At 49.5% G+C, this 24,422-nt stretch overlaps 1 protein-coding gene across 2 annotated transcripts; it reads left to right on the forward strand.

Moving 5' to 3' along the window:
• LOC125625216 (adhesion G protein-coupled receptor E3) lies at window positions 1-23,630 on the forward strand. 2 transcript variants are annotated; one of them, XM_048827009.2, is made up of 17 exons: window positions 1-60; window positions 1,557-1,589; window positions 2,271-2,300; window positions 4,495-4,662; window positions 4,901-4,977; window positions 5,511-5,618; window positions 7,017-7,194; window positions 7,608-7,727; window positions 9,617-9,813; window positions 11,758-11,928; window positions 15,600-15,797; window positions 16,847-17,082; window positions 17,336-17,402; window positions 18,333-18,424; window positions 19,651-19,819; window positions 20,289-20,393; window positions 21,166-23,630. In XM_048827009.2, the coding sequence occupies exons 1-17, from the start codon at window positions 30-32 to the stop codon at window positions 21,217-21,219; spliced, it is 2,034 nt and encodes a 677-aa protein (XP_048682966.1). In that variant the 5' UTR covers window positions 1-29; the 3' UTR covers window positions 21,220-23,630. The 2 variants fall into 2 exon arrangements, with proteins under 2 accessions (XP_048682966.1, XP_074978055.1); XM_075121954.1 differs by lacking the exon at window positions 5,511-5,618.
• Window positions 23,631-24,422: the final 792 nt, after the last annotated feature.

Here is a 24,422-nt window from a genome sequence, read left to right on the forward strand (position 1 = left end):
ATGACATATTAACACATCCCAGCAACACCATGAGGAACAGACCCAAGTGCTTTTTGTGGGGTGAGTACGACACCCAGGGCCAGAGGGGGGACCATTTTCACTGATCTGTGGGACAATATTTAAAGGTCATTTTCTCCGGGAATTTTATTGTGTGAAAATTGTTTTTTTAAAATCACACTCGACTATTTGATTTTAGGATTATTATAAAATTAGTCTGATTCTGGGGTCAAAATCTTCCTTGGACCAAAATCTATTTATCTGTCATCATATGGGACATCTATCTGTCTTTCTACCTATATAATCTGTCTATAATGACTTAGTCTTCCATCCCTCTATTTTTCCATCTGCCTACCTGTCTACCTAGCATCATCATATGAGACACAGTCTTTTGTCCCTCTATCAGTCCATCTATCAAGTGGTTATAAATGCATTCAAGAGATTCTAAGAGGGGGTCATTTATAACATGTATTTTATATGTGTTTTTTCTAGTCTATAAGGTTATTATAATGTGCTCGACTCCATAGTATCTGAGCACCTTTCAGTAGTTCTTTAAGCAATGCAACTAACATCTGTTTCATAGTAGCCTTGTCTTCCAGCCCCCTCAGCTTGTAAATTACACCAGTTTATACTGGACCCAATTACACCCTTGTAACAGCTTGTGTAACTTACACCTCTTGTTGTGTTAGTGAATATCAGGCTGATTTAACTGATGTCCTGCTCATGCATGACTGGCATTCCACCACAATACCAGCTCCTTCCCTCCCGCCCCCCGCCCCCGCCATTCCCCTCTTTCTAGAACTAGCGCTAAATGAGAAGCTCCAGAGTGCCTCTGGAATCGCAGCTAGAGACAGGAGCCCAGCAGAGCTTTTCTGGGACCATTAATTTCAACACACCACACAGCTTTTGTGCAGCTCTTTTCCTACACACTGTTTACTTAAATGCTGCACAGAATAAAATGATGTGGTGTATTAAAAAACAGCAGAGAGGGGGACACACTAAAGGGGATGGTAAATGCCAGGGAGAAAAGGTGCATTTTCAGGTGAGGTTTAAACACAGATGGAGAACTCATGTGGCAGAATGAGGCAGGGAGGCAGTTCCAGGCCTCAGAGGTTGCAGAGGAGAAGCCTCTTTCACCAGTCGATTGTTCAAAGGGAGTGCGAGGAGGCTGGCAGTAGAGGAGAAGATGGAGCAAAGCAGAGGGGAGTAAAGAGAAAGAGACGTGAAAATTGGATGGTGCAAGTGGGTTTGAAAAGCAAGGTCAGATTTGAAATGAATGGGGAATAGTGTACAGGACAGAGACCCTGGGTAGAGTACAAAGCCCAGTGGTCCTGGAGCTGTCTAGAGCAGAGTCCCTTGCCTGCTAAAGTTGGAAGATAGTGAGACTTCCAGTCATTTCAAATCACGTTACCTTTCTTTAAAGAACAAAGAGTCCTGTTGATTAGTACATAAGGCCTAGCCCCATCAATTGCTCTGGGTGGGGTTAACAAGGGGGAAGCCCTCACAACCTCTGCCCTCAGACACAACCCTTTTAACATCCGATTGTTATTTAACTGCAGGTCTCGGATTCCTTCTCTTCTGCGATGAAGCAGGTGGGATTATTTTTAACTTTCTGACTTTGGGTGCATTGCCTGAGTTATTTTTCCCATCTAATGGGGGAGGCTGATCGGAATTTAGCCTGTGCCTATTGGTCTGTACTTGTGGTGGGAAGCAATTATTTTGGCATTTATTCTCTGCTGTGTGACCAGATACCACCACAATGGGCATAGCATAAATAAAAAACCACTCCAGGGCCCAATCTGGCAAACATTTATTCACTCAGGAACCAGGTGAAGTTAACAGCACTCCATGTAGGATTAACGTGTGGGCTTAGTGCCAAACCTATGGAAGTTTTTCCATTGACCTCAGTGAGCTTTGCATCAGGCCACATACAGTACACAGGGCAGCAGCTTTAGGTCCTTAGTTTTGTAAAGCCCTTTTTACTAAGGGCCTGATCCTCAGCTGCTGTTAATCAGTTTAAAGTCAATGGGTGGAGCCCGACCCAACTTGCATGACAATCAATGAGAAAGAGCCCCATTAAATCCAGTGGGAGTTGAATCAATTGTCCCTTTCATGTCGTTCTCCTGGATGGTTTCATATACTTGCAACATGCACATGTCGCACATTTCATATATGGAGCACCTTAACGTGTACTGGGATTTTTGTTAGCAGCTCTCCCAGGGCATTTACCTTAATGCACTCTCAGATTATTTGCCTTCTTTTTCTTTCCACAGCCTTCAGCTGTTATCATGTGACTTTCTACTGTGAGTATGAATTTTAATTCCCTCCAGTTCCTTATTACATTTTAATAAGAAGGGAAAGGGGCCTAGGCAAACAGCTGGTGGTATTACAAAGGGGCCAGCACAAGGCAAAGAAGCAATTCCTAGCACTGAAGTGATATTTGGGGATTTGGTAGGCGGTCCCTGTGTGTAGAGCCCAAGAATTCCATTTGGCAAAGACTTTCGAGACTTCAAACTCTGGCTCAGTTCCGAATCAGAACAACAACTGATCATTCTGAAACTCTCCACATAGGAAATTCCAGAAAAAAATCATTTTGTGTCCACCAAAAATGTTTTGTTTCCATTTTCACTTTTGAAAATTGTGTATTGTATTAGAAGCTAATGCATATATCACCTTCTCCTGTTTCCAATGCCAAGCTTCGGTAGGGCTGACTTCTGATGGTTTCTTTGGTACCCAGACTGCCAGCCATCTCAACTGTAGTCTCGTACAAATGAGGAACTGAGGCACAGAGAGGCTAAGTGAGTTGCCAAAGATCACACAGGAAATTCAGTGGCAGAGCAGAGATTTGAACCCTGGTCATGCCCGAAACCATATATAATAATACATAACACGTTTTTAAAAATTGACATGAAAAGTAATTTCAAAATGAAAAATCAAAATGTTTTGTTCTGAAAATGTCAAATGTTTTGACATTGTCAGAATTTTTTTTTTCTAGTTTTCTTCCAAAACAAAATTCTGGAACAATTGACCCAATTTCACAAAGCATTTTGATTTTGATGGAAATGCATATTCTCAGGAGAATGGAGCCACAAGAATGATTGAAGGATTAGAAAACATGCCTTGTAGTGAAAATTACAGATACAGGCATAAATATATATTGGCACATGAAGAGAAGGGAGTTACCTTACAAGTGGAGAACCTACATTGCAGGCCAATTCAGTCAGGGTGGATGTGGTCCACTCCCAATAATTGTGACCCAGTGCCAGCAGGCAAATAAAAATAACCCAACATTTGTTAGTTTGAAAAATCTTATCATTTTTCAGTTAATCTCATGATTTTGGGATGTTTGCTTAGGGTTAGTGATCCCACCCCCACTTACCTACATCGTCCTCTGATGGCTTGGTAGCCTGACCAAGATCAGGTAACTCCTCCCCAGGGCTTTTAAGGGGATGGTGATTGGCTGTTTCCCCCACATCTTTCCCCCTAATCATAAGTATCTTCCACCACTTGTGTCCCAGCCATCATCCTTAACTCTGGACTCTCCTACCCTCACGTCATCTGTGTGTGCACATGTCCTGCCCGCAATGCAACCGCACCCCCGAGCTCCACCCATCTCAAGTCCAGCTCGGCTGCAACCTTCAGCCGGGCCTTCACGCCCCTTCCTTTGCAACTTCCTCCTCTGCTCCATGCCCAGCTCCAGGCGTGAGCAGAACACAGTGCGGCACAGTGAACTGCGATCACGTTGCCCTCATCCTTGCTCGTCCCTACTGGCTCTCCGTTCCTTTCAAGATCCAGCTCAAAATTGCCCTCCGCCCACCCAAGCTCTGCAAGGAATCTTGCTCCAGTGGTGTAAGGACCAGGAGAACGCTGCCTATGTCCTCCCCCTTTCCCCTGCATGGCAGGTGAAAGGGCAGATAGTCTCGGAGCTCCTCTGCATCGTGGGACTTCCACAGCTGGAGTTCAGCTCCTTGTGTTTTAGACCTTCTCTGGAGTTCCCCCAGCCTGCCCCACAGATCTCGTCTTCCTCCAGCCCTTCCTCATTCCTGTTCATCTCCTGCTGGCCTCTTCTTTGGCTTGCTCCACAGCCAGGCTACTAACACTCTGCAAGAACTTTCTTCCCCTCAGCTCCTGCCATTTGAAAGCCCCCCGGAATCTCGCCACCTCACTGACTCCAGCTCGTTCTACCTCCCAGCTGAATGCATGCCTTTCCACCCTGCCCTGCCTCTTTTAATCTCCTTCTGTTTAACTCAGTGAGGGCCTGATCCAAAGCCCATTGGAAAGAGTCTCTAATTGTCCTAGTTAGTGCTACATAGCCAGTTGGGATGCACATGTCATGAGCTCCAGCAGTCCCCGATCACCGGTGCTGAGGGTGATTCCCTGCCACTGCCCACTTCTCCACCAATTCCGCCCCATCGGAGTTTGAACTGGTGCCCGACAGACAGGGCCAGCAGACCCTGACCCTCTTGTACTGAAATGGGCGGCTTTTTATTGTTCCAGCTCTTTCTGTTGATGATTCTGAAGATGTAGAAAGCGGGAGTGGCAGCGACCATGACTGTGGCCCCAATGCGGTTTCCTGTAACATCTCTCACTGCATATGTGAAGACGGGTTCAGGTTCATCTCTGGAAAAGAGCCTTTCCTTGCTACCAGTGAGTCCGGCTGTGAGGGTAAGTGTCACACTAGCACTGGGTCTTTCTTCAGCATCTTTCATCCAAGGGTCCCCATACAGGGTGGAATTCACCTCTGTGCAGAGGGCCAGCACAGGTCCATGTATCACTTAAGGCCACGGGGACCCTACATTTGGCTCCAGGGTGTAAGCTGTGAACAAAACCAAAAATCAAGCTGCATTTGTCCTGCACAGCGTGAGGAGGACAAATGGTCTCACCCTGTTCTTTCCTTGCACAGAAATCCCCCTTCACTGCCGATCAGGTTTCATGAGAGAAAATGACTACGTGAAGATGTGTTTGAATGGATCACAGCAGGTAAGTTAGCATTGTTTCGTGGATGTGAAAATAGCACTGGAGGACACACACATGGACAAGACGCCAGCGTGGGATTCAGAAGAGCTGACTCTCTGTTTCTGGCTCTGACGCTGGCCTACTGGCTGACCTTGGACAAGTCACTTCGCCTCCCATGCCTCAGTTTCCCCCTCTTCAAAATAGGCTAATGATGCTGACCTCCTTTGAGAGCTGTTGATGAAAAGTGCTATATAAAGAGCTAGGGATTGTTATCCCCTATTCTAAGTGTCAATGAAGAGCACTGATGATAATTCCCAGGCAGGGTTTCCTGCCCTGCTGAGATGAGATAGAAGGGCTGGGATAGAACGTATGAGCAATGCAGTTCTTCCATGAACGGTATTTGTGCTTCCTGCTGATGTAAATCAATGTAGCTCTATTGGCTTTCATGCAGCTATATCGATTGACACGAGCTTATGTTCTGGGACACTGTGCATGACTGGCCTTCATTCACTGGATGAACCCTAATGACATGTGTCTTATCTCTTGTGGTTTCCTAGATTAATTGGGATAACAGGAAAACCAGCTTGTTCTGTTCGCTGGTCAATTCCACCCTCAGCCTCCTGACACCTGCCTGTGAGAATGTCAGCTTGACCACTTCCCTAGAGGTCAGAAATGTTCCATTGTTAGAGAGACCCACCTTTAACACTGGGACACCCCGGTCTCTGCCAGGACTGGTGTAGCTCCCTGACTGACACTTGCTGAGCCTGTTTAGAATCCTCTTGTAACACTCCACTTTAGGAACAGGTTTCAGAGTGGCAGCCGTGTAGGTCTGTATCCGCACAAAGAACAAGGAGTACTTGTGGCACCTTAGAGACTAACAAACTTATTTGGGCATAAGCTTTCGTGAGCTCCACGAAAGCTTATGCTCAAATAAATTTGTTAGTCTCTAAGGTGCCACAAATACTCCTGTTCACTTTAGGAACAACTGCCCAGAGCCTGAAAGGTATTGCATGCCTAACTCCAGAGCCATCCTTAGGATTTATGGGGCCCGCCGCAGTATTATTAAACTGGTGCCCCTATGCCCTCCTTACTCTTAGCAACACAAAATGAATACGGCCCCTGCCTTCTGCCTCGTAAGGAGACTGCAGCGTGCACTGGGTGTGTGGGAGCCGACCCGCGCTTACCTGCTGTCCTGGTCATAGGGGCGGACTCCGTGGGTGGGTGCTCCAGGGCTGGAGCACCCACAGGGAAAATTTAGTGGGTGCAGAGCACCCACCAGTGCAGTTACCAACTCTTCCCCCTCCCTCCCAGTGCTTCCAGAGCACCGCGAACAGCTGATTCTCTGCGTTCGAGTTCCAGGAGGGAGGGGGAGGAGCAGGGACAGGGCATGCTCGGGGGAGGAGGTGGGGAAGAGGTGGGGCGGGGGTGGAGCAGGGGTGGGATGAGGTGGGGTGGGGGTGGGGCCTTGGGGGGAGGGGTGGAGTCAGGGGAGGGCCTGGAGCAGAGTGCAGGGGTTGAGCACCCCCACAGCAAGATGAGAAGTCGGCGCCTATGGTCCCGGTGGTGCCCCAAATTTTTGGGTGCCCTAGGCAGCCGCATTTGCTGCGTATGCCTAAGGACAGCCCTGCCTAACTCCCATTGACATCAAATGTATCACTGAGCAGTGGGCCAGCAAAAGGTGTATGTGTCACTTACATTCTGTAGGGTTTATAGGAGACTGAAACAGGCCTTGTTCTGGTCTTCTGCACAGGGGTGGCAATCGCTCGACAGGATAGTCCCTGTCGGTCTGTCTGTCTGCCTATCCGCCTGCATGGATTTTCCACACAGATTTTAGGACTATCCTTCACCGTTTTGGTATCTCCATAAGTATTTGAGTCGTCTCCTAGGGCCCGACCCCAAAGGCCACAGAAATCAGTGGGCTGCAACCCGTTTCCCACCAGGAGTTCCACACTTAAGTGCGTGGAGCTGGACAGAGGGAACATAGCCCCCGTTGGAATGCAGGGGAAAGCCGGAGACTTTCCAAACGGTCATGATGCAGGCTCTGACCCCCTAACCCTCTCTAGGAGACAGCGGCATCCTTCGAACATGTCCTTGTGGACAGCTCCCTCTGGAGCATCGAAAGCATGGAAGAAGTCGCTTCTGCGGCAACGCTGCTTCTGCAGAGTGTGGGGTCAGCCGCAGTGACAGCTGCCCTGGCCTCTCCGGAGAACCAAACCCAGACTGCAACCACCAAGCTAATGGGTAAGAAGTAGACTGGGCCCGAGCCATGAAATTCACATAGGTGTCGGGCGCTGGGTTTTTAACCACTTACCCCCAGGTTTTTGGGGTGTTCAGCACAGGGTTATGATTAAGTCTGTCTTAGAAAGAGGCTCTACATTCAGCCCTGGATCCAGGTGTGGATTTAGAGGCTGGAACCAGCTTTTTGACAGAATGCCTTGGGGGCTGGTCCATGTACAGAGATATTGCCGTTGAAGTTACTTTGATTGTAAGAGCAGTGGGGCAGGGACTGTCTCCTCCTACCTGTCTGTGCAACACCCAGCAGAGTGGGGCCCTGATCTCTAACTGGGGGCCTCTGCATGTTACTGTAATACAGCTAATACATGTGCATGAGAAGTACTCAGTTACCCGAGCCCCTTTCTCTTGGCGCCTTTCAGCGATTCAGACGAAGCTCACAGATGAGAACTGTAGTCTGCGGAGTGAGATACTTGGGTTCAGTGCTCACGAAGACAGAATGGATATTCACTGCACTGCCGTCACTGATCCTGACATGGAAGGTACCATGGAGACATCCCTGCAACCCACTGATCATAACTACTTTCCTCTCCGGTGCCTTGTAGTTCAGGGCTCATATATAAAACTGGCACCCTCGTGGATTAGTAACTTGCTTATGGCAAGTTGGCCCTTACTCTGTGAATGGCGCCATGAGGTCTACAGGACTCTTTGTGGAGCAATTTACTATCCATTGTCTTCAATGGGTTGACAACAGTGAGTTTGATCCCATATGAGTAAAGGGGAGAATGCAGCCCGTAGTGTGGGGACCAGCCATACTGTGCAAGTCCCTTAGTAATGGAATCACCGAAGCAGAGAAATGTAGAGCTGGAAGCGACCTCAAGAGGTCACTTAGTCCATCCCTCCACACTAAGGCTGGATGAAATATACCTAGACCAGCCCTGACAGGTGTTTGTCCAACCTGTTCTTAAAACCCCCCAATGACGGGGATTCCACAACCTCCCTAGGTCACCTGTTCAAGTGCTGAGCCATCCTTAGAGTTAAACAGATTTTCCTAATTTCTGACCTGAAGCTCCCTGGCTGCAAAAGCTGAATCCTTCCTGTCCTGCCCTCGGTGGCCATGGAGAATAATTGATCACCATCTTCTGTATAGCAATCTTGTATGTATTGAAAGCCTGTTATCAGGTCCCTACTCAGCCTTCTCCTCTCTGAACTAAATATTCACAATTCTTCCTCATAGGCCAGTTTTCTAAATGAGCGTCTCATTGATTTCTTGGCTCCCCCACTGGTGTTAATGCACCGACAAAGGGCCCTGATTCTGCTCAGTACCCTCAACTCTCACTGATTCCTCAGGGTCAGGCCCAGGTCTTGCATGCCTTAAAAAGTCCTTCCTTCCTGTTCTTATTGGATCAAGCACTTCCTCAGACACCGAGGTCAGGGCAAGTTTGCCCAAGTAGGGACTCAGTGGGCCCTTTCAAAGTTCGCTGTGCGGGCAAGAATGTCATATGGGCCTGATCAAAAGCCAATCCCAGACAGTGGACAGGCTTTTAAACCATTAAACCTAGCAGAGAAAGGCCTGGCAAGAACAAACAGCTGGAAGTTAAAGCTGGACGCATTCAAATTAGAAACAAAGCACAGATTTTTAACAGAGGACAATTAGCCATTGGCACAAACTGTCAAGGGAAGTGGTGGATTTCTCATCTCTTGATAGATCCAGATGGTTGCGTTTCTGGAAGAGATGTTTTAGCCAAACTCAAGTGATTGAGCTCAGTAGAGGAATAACAGGGTGAAATTCTCAGGCCAGGTCAGACTAGAAGATCTAATGGTCCCTTTTGGCCTCACAGTCTGGGAATATTGTCCAATCGGATGCTATTTGACCCCAGTCCGGTTCACACAAGAACGGCCGTACTGCGTCAGACCAATGTTCCATCAGTGGCCAGTGCCAGAGCTTCAGGGGGAGTGTAACAAACAGAGCAATTTGGAGAAATCAACCCCTGTCTTCCCCTCCTGGCTTCTGTAACTCAGAGGTTTAGGATAGCCACAAGCTGTTGGTGCTGAGTGTCCCTCTGAAGTTAGTGGAATTTGTAGGCACCTTGCAGAGCTGGACTCTGTGCTATCTTACCTTAAGCAACACGTCCGGGAAATCATTTTTACCCGTTGGTTCAGCCATTCTCCGGAGCTGGTGGAAACATTTTTTTTTGTCCTGCAGAAAATGGCTTTTTTGATAAAATGGCATGTTGAGCAAAAAATTTCAGTTGTTGGAAAAATTTCTCTTTTTTTGACAAAAATACAAAAAATTGAAGGAAACGGGGGGTGGGGGGGGTCATGTTCATCACCATTTTTTTGCAGGAGGAAAACCAAATTCCCCAACTAGCCCCACCATCTGCCCCTAAGCTGTTTCAGCCCCTCCACCCTCACCCTCACCTGCTTGCAGGTTCTGCTGCTGTCGCTTTTATCTCCTACATGGGGCTGGAGTCCCTACTGGGAGGGAGATTTTTGCAGGATGAAAATCCAGGGAGCAAGGCAAGACCAGAACAGGTTCGCGTGAACTCCAGAGTGGTGAGTGCCTCCTCCAGCACCTGGAAGAAGAAGATTTCCAGTCCCATCAACCTCACCTTCCAGCACCTTGAGGTGGGTCGACAATGGAGAAAGGAGAGTCCGTTATCAACCCATCTTGTCTGTTATGGACCCCCGCAGAGTACGGCAGTCCGTAAAGGCCCAAACCGCAACCCTGGGTCTCTGAGAAGCCTCAGGGAGTTTTGGATCTGGATTCGCATCTAGATCGGAACTCCATGACTTGGGCCCAGCTTTAGGTGCATGCTGCAGGAGTTCAGTCAGAGTGGTGGTAATAGGTTTGCCACCTCTCAGGTACGAAAAACCAGGACACGTGGGACGATGCTGTGCCCTTCCAGCTCTCACAGGGCAGCCGCCTCAAAAGGGGGGCGATCCTGGGGAAACCTGGACAGGTGGCAACCCCAGGTGATAGGTTAAGACAAGAATCTCTGTCTTCCTGGCCTCATGCCCTGTGGCGGTGAAAGGCTCAGAGAGGGGGGAGGATATTGGAGAAGCATCATGGGATGATGTGTTCACCACGTCTCCCCCCCGGAAATGGCAGGGAGGGCCGGCCATGGGATCCCACTGCCGTGGCACAGCAGGTCATGGAATGTATTTGGCAGGGCAAGTCATAGGATCCCATTGGCAAGTCGGGTCCCCGGATACCCTCTGCTTGGCATGGAAGCACCTGGGATCCCAATAATGCGCCAGGAGTTGGGGGAAGGGCACCACCAGATGCATCCCTGTATCCCATGGTGCTGCCCTAGACTTCTGTGAGGTCACTGCCTCACCCCCTGTACTGTATCACCGGCCCATTGAGGCTGCTGCCTGGCTCCTCTGTTTCTTGGGTGGCTGCTGGCCTGACATGGACTGGGATATGATCAGCACACCAAGCCCTCTCTCCCTCTGGAGCCTCTCAGTCTGTCTCCCCGTCCCTGACCTCCCCATTCCCAGGAACCTATGAGCAGGTGGATGTTTTCATTCTCTTTGTGGTGGGTTTTCTGGGTGTGGGGGGAGCCCCCATTGGGTTGTGTTCATTTAATTTTGCTTGGTCGTGACCCATCATTGAACAATCCCAATTCTAGAGGAGTGGTCAAACCCAAAGCCTGGACCAAATACCCCAAGTTTTAGGATCCATCCCCAAAAGCTGTGCCGTGGGCCCATTTCTTGCAACGAATATTTCTAACCCCTTGGGGCTGAATACTGAGGCTCAAAATTGCCCTGGTGTAGCTCAGCTGATGCCATTGGATGAATGAACCTTGTCTTCCCACCACCTCTCCTCCCCCTGGTGTTTGTCCATACCCCCTCATTTTGTCTCTTCTTAGGTTTTAAGCTCTTTGGGGCAGGGACCCTGTATGTATCTCCCAGACAGTAGGGAATATCAAAAGTAAGATTTCAGACTGGCGCTCCAAGGATGCGGATTCTACTCCAGGGTCTTCTGTGGATTTGCTGGGTGAACTTGGACAAATTACTTAACTGCTCTGTTCCCCAGTTTCCCCATCTGTAAAATCAGGTTAATCCAACTGACCTTCATTTAAGGTCCTTGGATAAAAATAATTATTGATGGTGCTATACAAATATTTATGATTAATAATAACAATCACTCTGTGTTTTGCACCATTGCTGTAGTAGAGTGTTGAGATGTGGGTCTCAATAAAGGTACTTTATGCCAGTCCATTATTTCTGATGCCTGAAATTAGCTGAAGACTTGTCCCATGGGCTCTCATCTCCTGAGATCTAGGAAAGACCAAACACATCAAAGGATCCCAGGGACACATGACTGGCTGTAGCAGTTCAGCCCATGTGTCCAACAAACACAGCATCCTTCCTGATGAGTCTAGTTGTTTGTGCCATGCAGAGCACGGTGGGGAGAGAGAAACTCCTGCTTGACCCTAATCACCACTTCCTGGAGGGAATCCAGGAGCTCCGAACTCATCCCTGTGTTGATTTGCTGTTAAAGACTCTGCTGTTGCTTAATATGGTCTGAACCCCCTTTCTGTCTGTGATTGCAAATCCTTGCAGGACAAGACTCTGCTGGATCGGGCCATCTGTGTCCACTGGAACTCTGCAGGCCAGGATGGTGTCTGGTCCCCCCAGGGCTGCCAGCACCTTCACTCCAATGTCACTCACACTCAGTGCAGCTGTCGCTACCTGGCCAGCTTTGCGGTGCTGATGGCGCCTGGTGTCGTTCAGGTATTTGGGACTTTGGGCTTAAAATCAGGTGTCTCTGGAAGGGTCAGTGCATGGGATGCTGGGCTCCCCACTGGGCATAACGATGTCCCCTTGGCCCAAGCAGTTGGCCAATACTCAGAGCCTTGCAGGGTGGAGAAATTGATGCTACTGCTCAGGTGTGTACTTCAGCGTAATCTTGTTTATGTACAAAACATGTACACAAAGTCCTGTTTTCCTGAACACAGGGCATACAAAGAATAGGCAGTTTTCTGGCTCATAAATCTCCACGCCAGCCACTCCAGCGAGCTCTGTGCCCAGGAAGTTCTGTCTCTCTGCTGCCTCTCCGGTGCTGGAGCACCCACAGGGAAAAATTAGTGGGTGCTCTGCACCCACTGGCAGCCAAGCTCCCCTCCCACCCTTCCCCACCTCCTCCTGCCCCCCAGAGCGTGCCGCGTCCCCACACCTCTGCCTACCTCCCAGCATTTCCCACCCAGCTGCCGCCAAACAGCTGTTTGGCAGCGTTAGCACGCTTCAGGAGGTGGGGGAGAAGCGAGAACATGGCGCGCTCAGGGAAGGAGGCGGGGAAGAGGCAGGGCCGGGGCAGAGATTTGGGGAAGGGGTTGGAATGGGGGCGGGGAAGGGGGGGGAAGAGGCAGGGCCTCGTAGAAGGGGTGGAGTGGGGGCAGAACAGGGGGCAAAGGGGTGGGTCGAGCACCCACAAAAAAGAGGGGATGTCAGCACCTATGCACACAGGCTGCAAAACCAATCTCCTAGACCCTGCGTCTGCAGCCAGTGCAACTCCTCAGCCCACACGGCTCAGCTCTGACCTTCCATGTACCTTGGGCAGTCCCTCCATTGTTCATAGCTGTCTCTGCTACATAAACAGGAGCAGACTTTAACAGCAGCAGAAACAACAGCTCCAGCCCATCTCAACTGACGTCTTACTCTTCTCCCCAGGGACAGCAGGATCAGGCCTCGGGGCAGAAATCCAAACCGACATTCATTTCTGTCAAATCCAATCTCCATTGCACCCAGCACACGTAGCATTGTCGTGCAAACATCACTGCAGGTTTCCTGCTGTCTTGGAGATCTTGGACCCTTCCTGTAGAGCCTTAGGACTGACAGAATTCGATATTTACAACCCAGACTGGTCACCCACCCCTAGTACCACTGACTCACAAAGCAGGGTTCTCCTCTAGCTCAGACAGAGGACTGGGAGGAAGGACTGTCTCTTACCATGTGCCTGTACAGCACCCCTCCCAGTGGGCCCTGATCTTAGAAGGGGCTTCTGGGTGCTGTTGTAATAGAAATTCCTCTTTGCTGCTGCGTCTTCCTCTTTGCTGACTAAAATTAGATTGTTTTACTGTTAGCCCTACTGAGCCAGCACTGCTAGATTTGAGTGTGACTCGTGCAGAATTAGCAGAACTGGTCACTAGATTCCAGCTGCAGAATCTTTGTTGTGAGTGACGCACGCTCCAGAAGGAACCGCGCCATATGCTCTGACCCCAAGCTGAGTTTGCACCACTGGGAGTTAGACAAATATTTCTTTTGACCCATCTGCTGAGCGGCACATTTAATAGGGTCACAGAGAGGCTAAACATAGTGCTATTTCTACAGAGACCCACACTGTAGTCAAGGTGATCACAAGTATCAAGACCCAATCTGGGCACCTTTAATCCTATATACCTTGAATCAGAATAGCAGGGTTGGAAGGGACCTTAGGAGGTCATCTAGTCCCACCCTCTGCTCAAAGCAGGACCAATCCCCAATCTTTGCCCCAGATCCCTAAATGGCCCCCTCAGGGTTTGAACTCACAACCCTGGGTTTAGCAGGCCAAGGCTCAAACCACTGAGCTATCCCTCCCCCTATCTAAAAATCTAAAATCTAAATCTAAAAACACGAGCAATTTTCTTTGTATAGGGTGTAGTTAAAAACTGAACTCCATGTTGCCATGAACCTGAAATTCTGTTTTTTAGTACTGGGGTTTGTGACAGGGCATTATTCGTCTCCTGTCTCTCCACAAACCACTTGGAGACCTTAGCTCACTCAGCGAAGGGCAGGGGAACAAAGGTATTTCCCCTTTTTGAGATCTGTTCTGGCTCCGACTCTCAAAGCGTAGGATTTGGTGTCATGTCATATCATGTCATGTTGCACCCCCACCATCACCCACACGTTTCTATTTTCTGGGCTAACGGCTTGCTTAGCCCTGTAGCTTTCTCCAGCCCATGCCCAATCTATCAATTAGGCATAACTTTGCTCCTTAGATTTACTCCAGAGGGATTTAATTGGTGAGCCAGTGATCAGACTGCTGGTTAAAGACCATTGTGATAACCATCCATAGATCATCAACCTCTACTTTCCATGAGGGGTATAATTTTAAATACTGACAACTAGACATGTTGGAAGTATAGGCCTGCTTATAAGATGTTCTGTGTCTTTCCACTAGGGGGCGCTGTTGCTTTGGCAAATTCAAAGCAAGCAAATGAAGAGACAAGCAAAGCTCAGAGGAGAGAAACAATTCCCTTCCTTTGAAGGCAGTTAACATTAGGGTGACCAGATGTTCCAATTTTATAGGGACAGTCCCAATATTTGGAGCTTCTTCTTATATAGGTGCCTATTACCCTCCACCCCCTGTCCCGATTTTTCACACTTGCTATCTGGTCACCCTAGTTAACATGGCACAGGAGGGGGGGCTATGCTCATCATGGTGGCAGAGAAAATACTGCATATAATAATCTAGAAAAATCTCTTGCCATTATCTCATTATATCTAAAAAAACCCCAAAACAACAACAACAAAAAACAACCTATGGGCCAGATCCTCAGCTGGTGTAATCAACATAGCTCCATTGAACTCAGTGAAGTCAGCAGAGTTATGCCCATTTACACCCACTGAGGATCCAGGCCTATAAATGAAGTGCAATTAACTCCCTGGATAAACTGAACTAATGACTTTCTCTCCCCAGGGGCCTTCGCAAACTGCTGTAAAATGAGCCAATCCAGTGTACGGTCTAGTTCTTGCTTCTCTAGTCCTGGGCCGCCCGTTTAATAAAATGTCATGCTAATCCCCCAAGACAGTCAGTGTCCCATGAGAATCCACTGAATTTAGATCATGGCTGTCAGGCTAATACAGCAGAAATAGGGTTGGGGCAGTTTACAGCAATTCTCATGTGTCTTATGCAGCATGTGTAGAGGAATCGCTTCTCTCACCTCTGAAATGCAGCTGCCTCTTGGGTAGAGTGTATCTCTAAAAATCAAGCCACTAGAACTTCAGCTCCAAAAGCCCAGGCCTCTGCCGCTTTAGCTAAAGGAAAACGTCTGTGGCCACCATTATACCAGGCCCCTTACGCACACTTTGGGCAGCCACGAGAAGGTGAGATGGCTACGTTGCTCATGCACGCAGAACCAGCATGATGCAGTAAGAAGCGGGGGAGGGATAGCTCAGTGGTTTGAGGATTGGCCTGCTAAGCCCAGGGTTGTAAGTTCAATCCTTGAGTGGGCCATTTGGGATCTGGGGCAAAAATTGGGGCTTGGTCCTGCTTTGAGCAGAGGGTTGGACTAGATGACCTCCTGAGGTCCCTTCCAACCCTGATACTCTATGATTCTATGAGTTCCCAGACAGACTAGAAGCACCAAAGGCCTTGGTGAGTGGGAGCAACCCATGGCCCTGACTTCAGCTGTTCTGTGTCACAGGTGGATTTTGCCCTCTTTGTGATCAGCCAAACTGGGCTCATCATCTCCCTGATCTGTCTCATCCTGGCTATCGTCACCTTCCTCTTCTGCCACCCCATCCGTAACACCAGCAGCACCTTCCTCCACCTGCAGCTCAGCATGTGCCTCTTCCTGGCCGATCTCCTCTTCCTAGTGGGAATAGACAAGACTTACAACAAGGTACAGTAGGCGCAGAATTCTCCAGGCACCATTCACAGCTCCCGTTGTGGTTTCTTCACCTACCTGCATTGGGATCTCACATATGTTGGGCTGACTCCCAACTGGGCCGGATTCTGCTTGCACTTACACTCCGCTATTTCAGTGGGGAAAAAAACAAGGAGTTCTTGTGGCACCTTGGTATCCTGCTGTTAATTGATTTATCTCGTTAGACTGACCTAACACTTGGTAAAACAACCCACATCCTTTCATGTATTTATACTGCTCCTGTATCTTTTACTTCATGCATCTGATGAAGTGGGTTCTAGCCCACAAAATCTTATGCCCAAATAAGTTTGTTAGTCTCTAAGGTGCCACAAGGACTCCTCGGTTTTTTTTGTTGTTTGTTTGTTTTACTGATACAGACTAACACAGCTACCACTGAAACCTATTTCAGTGGAGTTACTCCTGATTTACACCAGGGTGAGTGAGAGGAGAATGATAGTAAATGGACTGCAGTAGAGATTGCACCACCCAGGGATGATTTTAGACCCAACAAATCCTGCATCTCAGCAGGGGGTTAGACTAGATGACACTTGCGGTCCCTTCTACTCCTATGATTCTATGATTCTGTGACCCATTGTAACTGCAACCTTTGCTGGGGTCTGTAACTAGAGCTGGGTAAAACCTCAATAATCTAACCCTCACCCAGTTGCCCCAGGTTAGAGGCTTCCTTTCAACCCCATAACTGGGCTGAGTTCAGTGAATCTGGGCTGATATTTGGAGCAGGCTGGAACTGATTCCATCCCAATGCAAATCTCAGCAGGTATGAAACAAAGCCAAAGCCTGCTCTGACCCTGCTGAGACAAGATCCCCAGATTTCCACTGGCTGTACCTATAATGCAGCATTGAGCTGGGGCAGTGCTCACGCCAGGTGTTCAACAGACTTAGGGTCAGTTTCAGTTTCCCACCCTAAGCGTTTGCCTGCCCACAATCTAGGTGCACCCTCCCAAGGCAGGAAGAGAGCTCATTTCTCCAAATAAACCTGGACTGACATTCCATTCCTCCTCCAGCTTATGTGTTCCATCACCGCCGGCTTGCTGCATTACCTCTTCCTCGCTTGCTTTGCCTGGATGTTGCTAGAAGCAGTGAGTCTGTACCTCATTGTCAGGAATCTGAAGGTGAAAAATTACTCAGGCACGGGCAGATGCACACGGAAATGCATGTACCCCTTTGGCTACGGACTCCCCGCAGTGATTGTGATCACGTCTGCAGCCAGCGCTCCCAACAGCTATGGAACTCCTTATCAGTAAGTCCTGCGTGGCAAGGGGGAGCTTTGTCTCAGTATGGAGAACCTGCGCCAGAGCCTTGTGCCTAGGAGCACTTGTGCATCCTGCAGGCACTGGGGTGAATTCCATTCACACTGACTGTATAAAGACCCCCACCTTAGATCAGCAATGCCGGTGCCACCAGCTCACATGGCAGTGGTGCCGAGGTAGCAAATGCAGGCCGTACAGGTCTTGCCAGGGTTCTGCTGATGGCCTTTCTCTCTTTCTTTGTAGCTGCTGGCTCAATCCTGATAATGGTTTTAGATGGAATTTCCTTGGGCCTGTCTGCGCTGTGGTTGTGGTGGGTACAGCAGGGTCTCGGGTTTCCCAGAGCAGCAGAACCAGAGGGCTGTGGTGGAATCTCTTATAGATGGGAACACCAAAGAGATGGGGCCCAGACCAGAGTCACTAGGAGGAGGCGGGTCTGGGGCGCCCTGGGTCTGGAGTCTGAAGGCATACAACCCGACCTGACCAAGGAGATTTTGCAGAATGAATGCATGGCTACCCCATTTTGGGAACGGCAGCCCCCCGAGGAGCAGCTAGTGTAATCCCAGAGCTCTGGCCCCTACACGTCCTCAGTGAGGCTAGCAGTGACAGACACCCCAGACAGATAAACCTCCTAAGGAGAGCTATAGCCTATGGTGTGGGGGAGTTGGGGGGATGGGCCATCTAGAACATAAAGAACAACATTGTTCAGAGCCGTCTGAGCAACAGAGTGGTCCTGATTCTCCTCACACCTGGTCTCCCTCCATTGTCTTCAGTGGAGTTCCTCCTGATTTACACTGGCGTGAGGGAGAGGGGAAACAGGCCCAATGGAGTTACTCCTGGTTTACACCAGGCTGAGTGAGAGGGCAGTCAGGCACCACCGGGTATTTTTGACATTCATTGATGTTCAATATTCTCACAGTCCAGAACATTTCCTGGCCCGTTTAGGCTTCCCCCGTATATCGTCGACCTGCACAAGGCCTGGGGACTAGAGCAACAAAGTGCTGGGGCTGCAGGTCAGCCGTGAGGCATTTCTCTGGGACACTAGGCCATCTCGAACCACCGGCCAAAAGTAATTCTAGCCCCAGGGTCCAATTTAATCTTCCATCCCATAGGCCAGATCCTCAACTGGTGGAACTTGGTTACGGTCTGGTCAGGCGCTAGGCTGATTTACACTAGGTGGGGCTCTGGACCCTGAGGTTGAGATGAAATGTACGAGGGACTCCTTTGATTTTTCTCTTTACAGATAAATTTTGTATTTTTCTGCCTTACTCTGAAGCTTTTGCGAGAGCATCTTTCCTCCCTCAATGCAGAGCTGTCTACTCTGAGGAACACCAGGCAAGATTCCTAGGGGGAAATGGATAATCTCTCTCTTGGTTATTACGTGGTCCCTGTCACAACAGTGGCTGAATACCTCACTAACAGTTTTAGCCTCACAACACCTCTGAGCGGTGGAGGAAATACTATGAACCTATTTCCAGATAGGGAAACTGAGGCATGGAGGAAGGTTGCCAACTTTCTACTCACACAAAACTGAACACCCTTGCCGCGCCCCTGTCCTGCCCTCCTTCTATACCCTGCCCATGCCCCACCCCTTATCCAAGGCCCCGACCCCTCTCACTCCATCCCCCCTCCCTCTGTCGCTCGCTCTCCCCACCCTCACTCACTTGTTCATTTTCACCAGGCTGGCTCAGGGGTTGGGGTGTGTGAAGGGGTGAGGGCTCCGGCTGAGGGTGCGAGCTCCAGGGTGTGGCCAGAAATGGGGAGTTCAGAGTGTGAGAGGACTCCAGGCTGAGGCAGTGGGTTGGGATGCAAGAGGGGGTGAGGGCTCTGGGGTGGGGCCAGGTATGATGTTCACCAGGTTTGGTGTTCAGGAGGGGGCTCCAGGCTTGGGCTGAGGGGTTCGGAGAGCGGGGAGGGGCTCTGGGCTGGGGCAGGGGATTGGGGTTGGGGGGGTGAGGGCTCCGGTTGGGGATGCAGGCTCTGGGGTGGGGCTGGGGATGAGGGGTTTGGGGTGCAGGAGGGTCGTCTGGGCTGGGATTGAGGGGTTTGGAGGGTGGGAGGGGGATCAGGGCTGGGGCTGGGGCAGGGGGTTGGGGCCTGGGAGGAGGTCAGGGGTGCAGGCTCTGGGCAGCACTTACCTCAAGCAGCTCCCAGAAGCAGCAGCATGTCCCCCCTCCGGCTCCCAAGTGGAGCCGTGGCCAGGAGGCTCCAGTTCCCGGCCAATGGGAGGGTGGCGCTTGGGACGGGGGCAGCACGCGGAGCCCCCCTAGCTGCCCCTACACATAGGAGCTGGAGGGCGGACATACCGGCTGCTTCCCAGGAGCTGTGTGATGCCGCCGGCTGGACAGTCAACGGCCCAGTTAGCGGTGCTGACCGGACCCGCCAGGATCCACTTTCAACCGGGTGTTCCTCTTTCTTGCTCTTCAGTGAGCGTGGGCGTTACCTTTTCAAGGGATCTGGAATGGAAACTCAGGGGGAGGTTCTGCTTTCATGTCTGATGTTCTCCCTCCCAGTGCCAATATCCCAGTGGCTGTCACATGGTTGTTTTCCCCCTGTTTCAGGTCACTGACTTTTAAAGCCCTGGCTCATCTCTTAGTCCTGGGCCTCACGTGGGGGCTGGGCACCTTCCAGTTCGGGCCGCTGGCCACGGTGATGGGGTACCTGTTCACCATCACCAACAGCATGCTGGGAACCTTCATCTTTGTGGTGCACTGCCTGCTCAATAGAAAGGTGAAGCCTGCATGCCCCCAGCCTACGGGCAGCAGGTGTGGGCTGGGTCTGAGCTTTTACTGGGAGTGGCAAAGGAGTGGGGGAAGGAGAGAAATGAAGGGAGTGGAAAAGGGGAGGGGAAGGGAGAGCAGTAGGGTGCTGTGAGGCAGCAATAGGGTGCTGAAATGCAGCCATCTCTGGGGCAAAGCACAGTAGCTGTTTAGCAGCATACAGCAACACAGTACAACCCTTTAGCGCCGGAACAGCTGTGCTGGATCCTCCATGGGGATATCTGAGATATCGCCTTTGGAGTCAAACATCAGCTGAGGACCTGGCCCGCGGAATGGAATTACCTGCACTGGGATTTGGCTAGCATGCTGGGATGGATTGGCGTGTGTTTGTGGGATTTAGCATGTCAAGATGTGATCAGGGACTTCTGTTTACATCCCTGCTCAGATCCCGTAAGTGACGGGGGATTTTCAACCCTCAGGTGAGAGAGGAGTATTGGAAATTATTTACGAGGCTTCGATGCTCCAAGGAAGAACCTTCGTCTTCCAATATTACTCTGTCTGCTTTCCCCTCCAGCAAGGCCCCGGTAAGAGAGAATCAAAATGTAGATGAGCAGCAATGTACTAACCTCGACGCTCCCGGCTTTGTCCCTTTCTCTCACTTCAATTAGCTCCATCGATAAGGTACTGCAAGCCTTGCCAAAGCTCACCCAGACCATATAGCAAGTCTCCTTGTGGAGGACAGGGTTCACACTGGTACAGCTGAGCCCTGGGTTTTGCCCCCTTTGTGGTAAAAACCGAATGGGTTAGGCCATCGGGAGAAAAATGCGGAATGACATTTTGCAAACATTTTCAAGAAAAATTGTCACCAACATTTTGAATTTTCGAAGCATTGCGACCACTCAGGAAGTTGGTATATGTATAAAAAAAAAAAAAACCAGTCACAAATGTCGGCAAAGTGTTTTTGATGTGTTTTTGGTGCCAAATTTTTGCCACTCCACCTCTCCAGCAAAAATAAAGGGTGCCAAATTTTTGTCAAAAATATTATGCCACATTTTTGCAAAACAAAAAAGGGCCAAATTTTTGCCAGGAAAAAATGTTGACAAATTTTTGCTAATTTAAAAATGTCCAACCATCTCTAGCCAGCAGATAATTTCAGTAGTGGCTTTATTGGGAGTCTGAATGCCACCCGTGGCTTTTTAATGGCAGAGGATACCCACAGAGCGTTATCATTTTATAGCCAGATTCGCCCATCCTGATGTCCACATTGTGCTGCTGATGTATAAGGCTGGCCCTGCACTCCAGGATTCTATCTCCAGTGCCTGATTCATACTTTGCTTCCTTTTCTTTCTGTTCCAGGATCCTCAGCAAAACGCTGTCCCATCCCACCAGCAGAAAGTGACGTGGGATTGATCTCCTTTGCCTGGCCTCTCTTTATTGGTTTTCAGTGCTGTTCTCCTCCCCTGGTCCCAGACACAGAGGAAAGGGGTTGGCAGAGTCTCATTAAACGCTTCTGCTGTGTCACTAAAGAATGTCTCCATTCTCAAGCCCACGAGCTACAAAGCCTTCAACTGGCGGATTCTGAGCCACCAGGCAAAACTATGATACTTCAGGAGACCAGAGCTACGAAATCCTGATCTCCAAGCCCTTCCCCCTGTGTAAAAGCAGTTTCGTTCAGGTTTGGCTTAAGGAAGGCTCAGGTTGGATCTTTATCCAACCAATTCACCCAGTGGCCCAGTGTGTGCCTTGTTTGACCCTTACCCTGAAACCAGGGGTGAAAATAACTTAAGGGACTTACCGGAATGCAGGGCCAGGGTCCTGAGCAAGGTGTATGTGGGGGGCACCTCGGGCGGAAGGGGCGTGGCCTCGGGCAGAAGGGGCGTGGCCTCGGGCAGTAGGGGCGGGGCCTTTAAATCCCTGGGCCCTTTAAATCACCGCTGGAGCACTGGGGCTCCCAGCTGCCACTGTCACTACCAGAGGGCTCCAGCGGTGATTTAAAGGGCCTGGGGTTCCCGGCCGCTGCTACCGCAGCCAGAGCCCTGGGCCCTTTTAAATCGCTGCCAGAGCCCCGGGACTCCCGGCCGCCGCCGCTACCCCAGGGCTCCGGCAGCAGGGCTCTGGCGGAAATTTAAAGGGCCAGGGGCTCCAGCCGCTGCTGAGAGCCCAGGGCCCTTTTAAATTGTCGACCTGGGGAAGCTGCCTCCTGCTGGTACGGTTGGCTGTGCATCGACTCTCACTGGTACGCCGTACCTGACCGCACCGGCTTACTTTCACCTCTGCCTGAAACTGATTCTAAACTAGGATCTACAGTCTGGCCTCAAGGCCCAAAATTTGGATCCAGATCTGGCTTTTTCAACATCTTGACATTTGGAAGGGTGTGAGAGATCCAGGGGTTCATCTTAGCCCATCTTTTGTTCTTTGCTTTATGTAATCCTGTATCATTCTCATTGCAATACAGATTCGTTTGTACTAGTCATGCATGAATCTAGGACCCAGATACTATGGTGGTTGGTGATAGATACATAAGGTGGGATACTGGCTCCATTGACGTCAATGGCAAAACCCCCATTGGCTTGAGTGGGGCGGGAGTTCACCCACAGGTTGTATTGTCAGTTGGTTTCTTTTTGTATTATAGCTGGAGATGGAGCCATGAATAAGGCTGAGGTTGCCCAAGTGTGTCCATTCCAAGCCCCTGTTTTCAAGTGTTCATTCATAACTTTAAACGTTTCCTTTTCTGAAACTTTTACTTTTGGGGCTGAAATTTTCCAGGCTTGGTAAATGATTCTGGAAAGTTTGAGCAAAAAATATGGTATAATACGCTATTTATACTATTTGAGAAGCAGTTTGTGATCATGTGATTAAAGGTTATCTTATACAGGTAATGTTTAGACAGAAGGTGTCAGAATTAAGGTTGTGTGTCCAATCTTAACTTTGCCATTCCCTGACTTCAGAGTGCTTAGCTGAGCAGCGTTAATGTTCTCTTGGTGTAGTTTTTCTATATGGGTCTGATTATGATGATGAATAGCAGCTTACTTTATAGGCCACGGAGCCTGGGAGGGCCAACCGGGCCATGGTCTGACCACCTTTTGGCAAGGCCAAACCTGATCGGTGATGTGACCCTGCAGGCCAAGTTGCAACACCACTCAAATTTGGAAGGGGGTAGATGTAGGAGCTCCCCAGTTGGAGGGCGTCAAGCTGCTGGTGGGAGACGCACCTGAGAAGGGAAGAGAAGCGTCAGGGACTAAGGGGCGGGGAACCAATTCCTCTACACACTTTAAATAACAATCTGCAGGCCCTGCCTTATTTCAGCAGGCATCTTGCTAAGGAAGTATGGTCCAGTGGTTAGGGCCCTGATGTATGACTTGGGGGAGCTGGGTTCAGGGCCTGTCTCTACACCGATTTTCTGTGTCACTTAGGGCCAGATTTTTAAAGGGAATTAAGCCCCTAACTTAATTCCTAAGTCACTTTTGAAAATGAGTTAGGTGTAGCAATGCTGAAAAGAACAATGCCTGAATACCTTTAACAATCTGGGCTTTAGCCGTTCTGTGCCTCAGTTCCCCGTGTGCAAAATGTGGATAATAGCACGTAAGATATGGCCAGATTCTCAGGTGATGAAAGGTGGCATCACTCCCTTGACTTCCATGGCGCATTGGTGATTGACAACTGCTGAGGATCCAGCCCATGGACTTCAGTGCATCTGCTTGGAAAGTAAGGTGCTACTCAGTGTGAAGGTATCAGCCTCTGGCTGTATAAACAGTTTGAACTTTGGGCTGTTCTATTGCTTACTTTGCGTATAAACCAATGTGTCTTTAACAAATTCTAAACTACGGATGCTTTATTTATTGTTTAATATGACAATGTTACCAACTACAGACCAGACAGAGTGTCCTCAGAGACATCATCACAGGTTAGTGCAACCTTACTAGTCGTTAAAATACAATCGTACTGCCATTGATCGCACTGCTTGTTAATGTCACAGTGGTTCCCATGTGCACAGTGCCGCCCTGTGCTCTTGCACTGCTTGGGGAAAAGGTTCCCTCTCCTACCTGGTTTACATAGGCTGAAGGAATCAGAGGAAACTGCATCCCGTTGATGACAAAGACAACATCAGGCATGATCAGGTTGCTGTAGGTAATGTCATACTAGAGGGGACAAGAAGGGAATCCTCTTATGAAAGAAACAATGAGCCCACCGTGCTGAGCATAAAAGATGAAGGTGGGCAAGCTTCACAGGGTTTGGCTTTAGCCTGAAATCTTCATGATTTGTTTGAACAAACGAACCCATCCAATGCGCTGATGGCCTGTCACAAGAATAAACAATCCAGATGATCATCAGCACCCCATCCTGGTGGTTGGTAGTCCATCGCTGATGGCAATGACAATATTGTCAGAGTTCTCGTCTATGGCTACACATATGACAGTTTCAGAGGAACAGCCGTGTTAGTCTGTATTCGCAAAAAGAAAAGGAGTACTTGTGGCACCTTAGAGACTAACCAATTTATTTGAGCATGAGCTTTCGTGAGCCACAGCTCACTTCATCAGCATCATCTTCATCATCTGATGAAGTGAGCTGTGGCTCACGAAAGCTCATGCTCAAATAAATTGGTTAGTCTCTAA

This window comes from Caretta caretta, chromosome 21 (assembly GCF_965140235.1).
Source record: "Caretta caretta isolate rCarCar2 chromosome 21, rCarCar1.hap1, whole genome shotgun sequence".
NCBI lineage: Eukaryota > Metazoa > Chordata > Testudines > Cheloniidae > Caretta > Caretta caretta.

Bases quoted from the DNA above. Each gene is read 5' to 3' on its own strand.
- LOC125625216 (XM_048827009.2), top strand. From the start codon at position 30: ATGAGGAACAGACCCAAGTGCTTTTTGTGGG. The intron at 1,590-2,270 runs GTGGGATTATTT...TTCTTTCCACAG, and splicing joins TCTCTTCTGCGATGAAGCAG to CCTTCAGCTGTTATCATGTG. The intron at 4,978-5,510 runs GTAAGTTAGCAT...GTGGTTTCCTAG, and splicing joins GTTTGAATGGATCACAGCAG to ATTAATTGGGATAACAGGAA.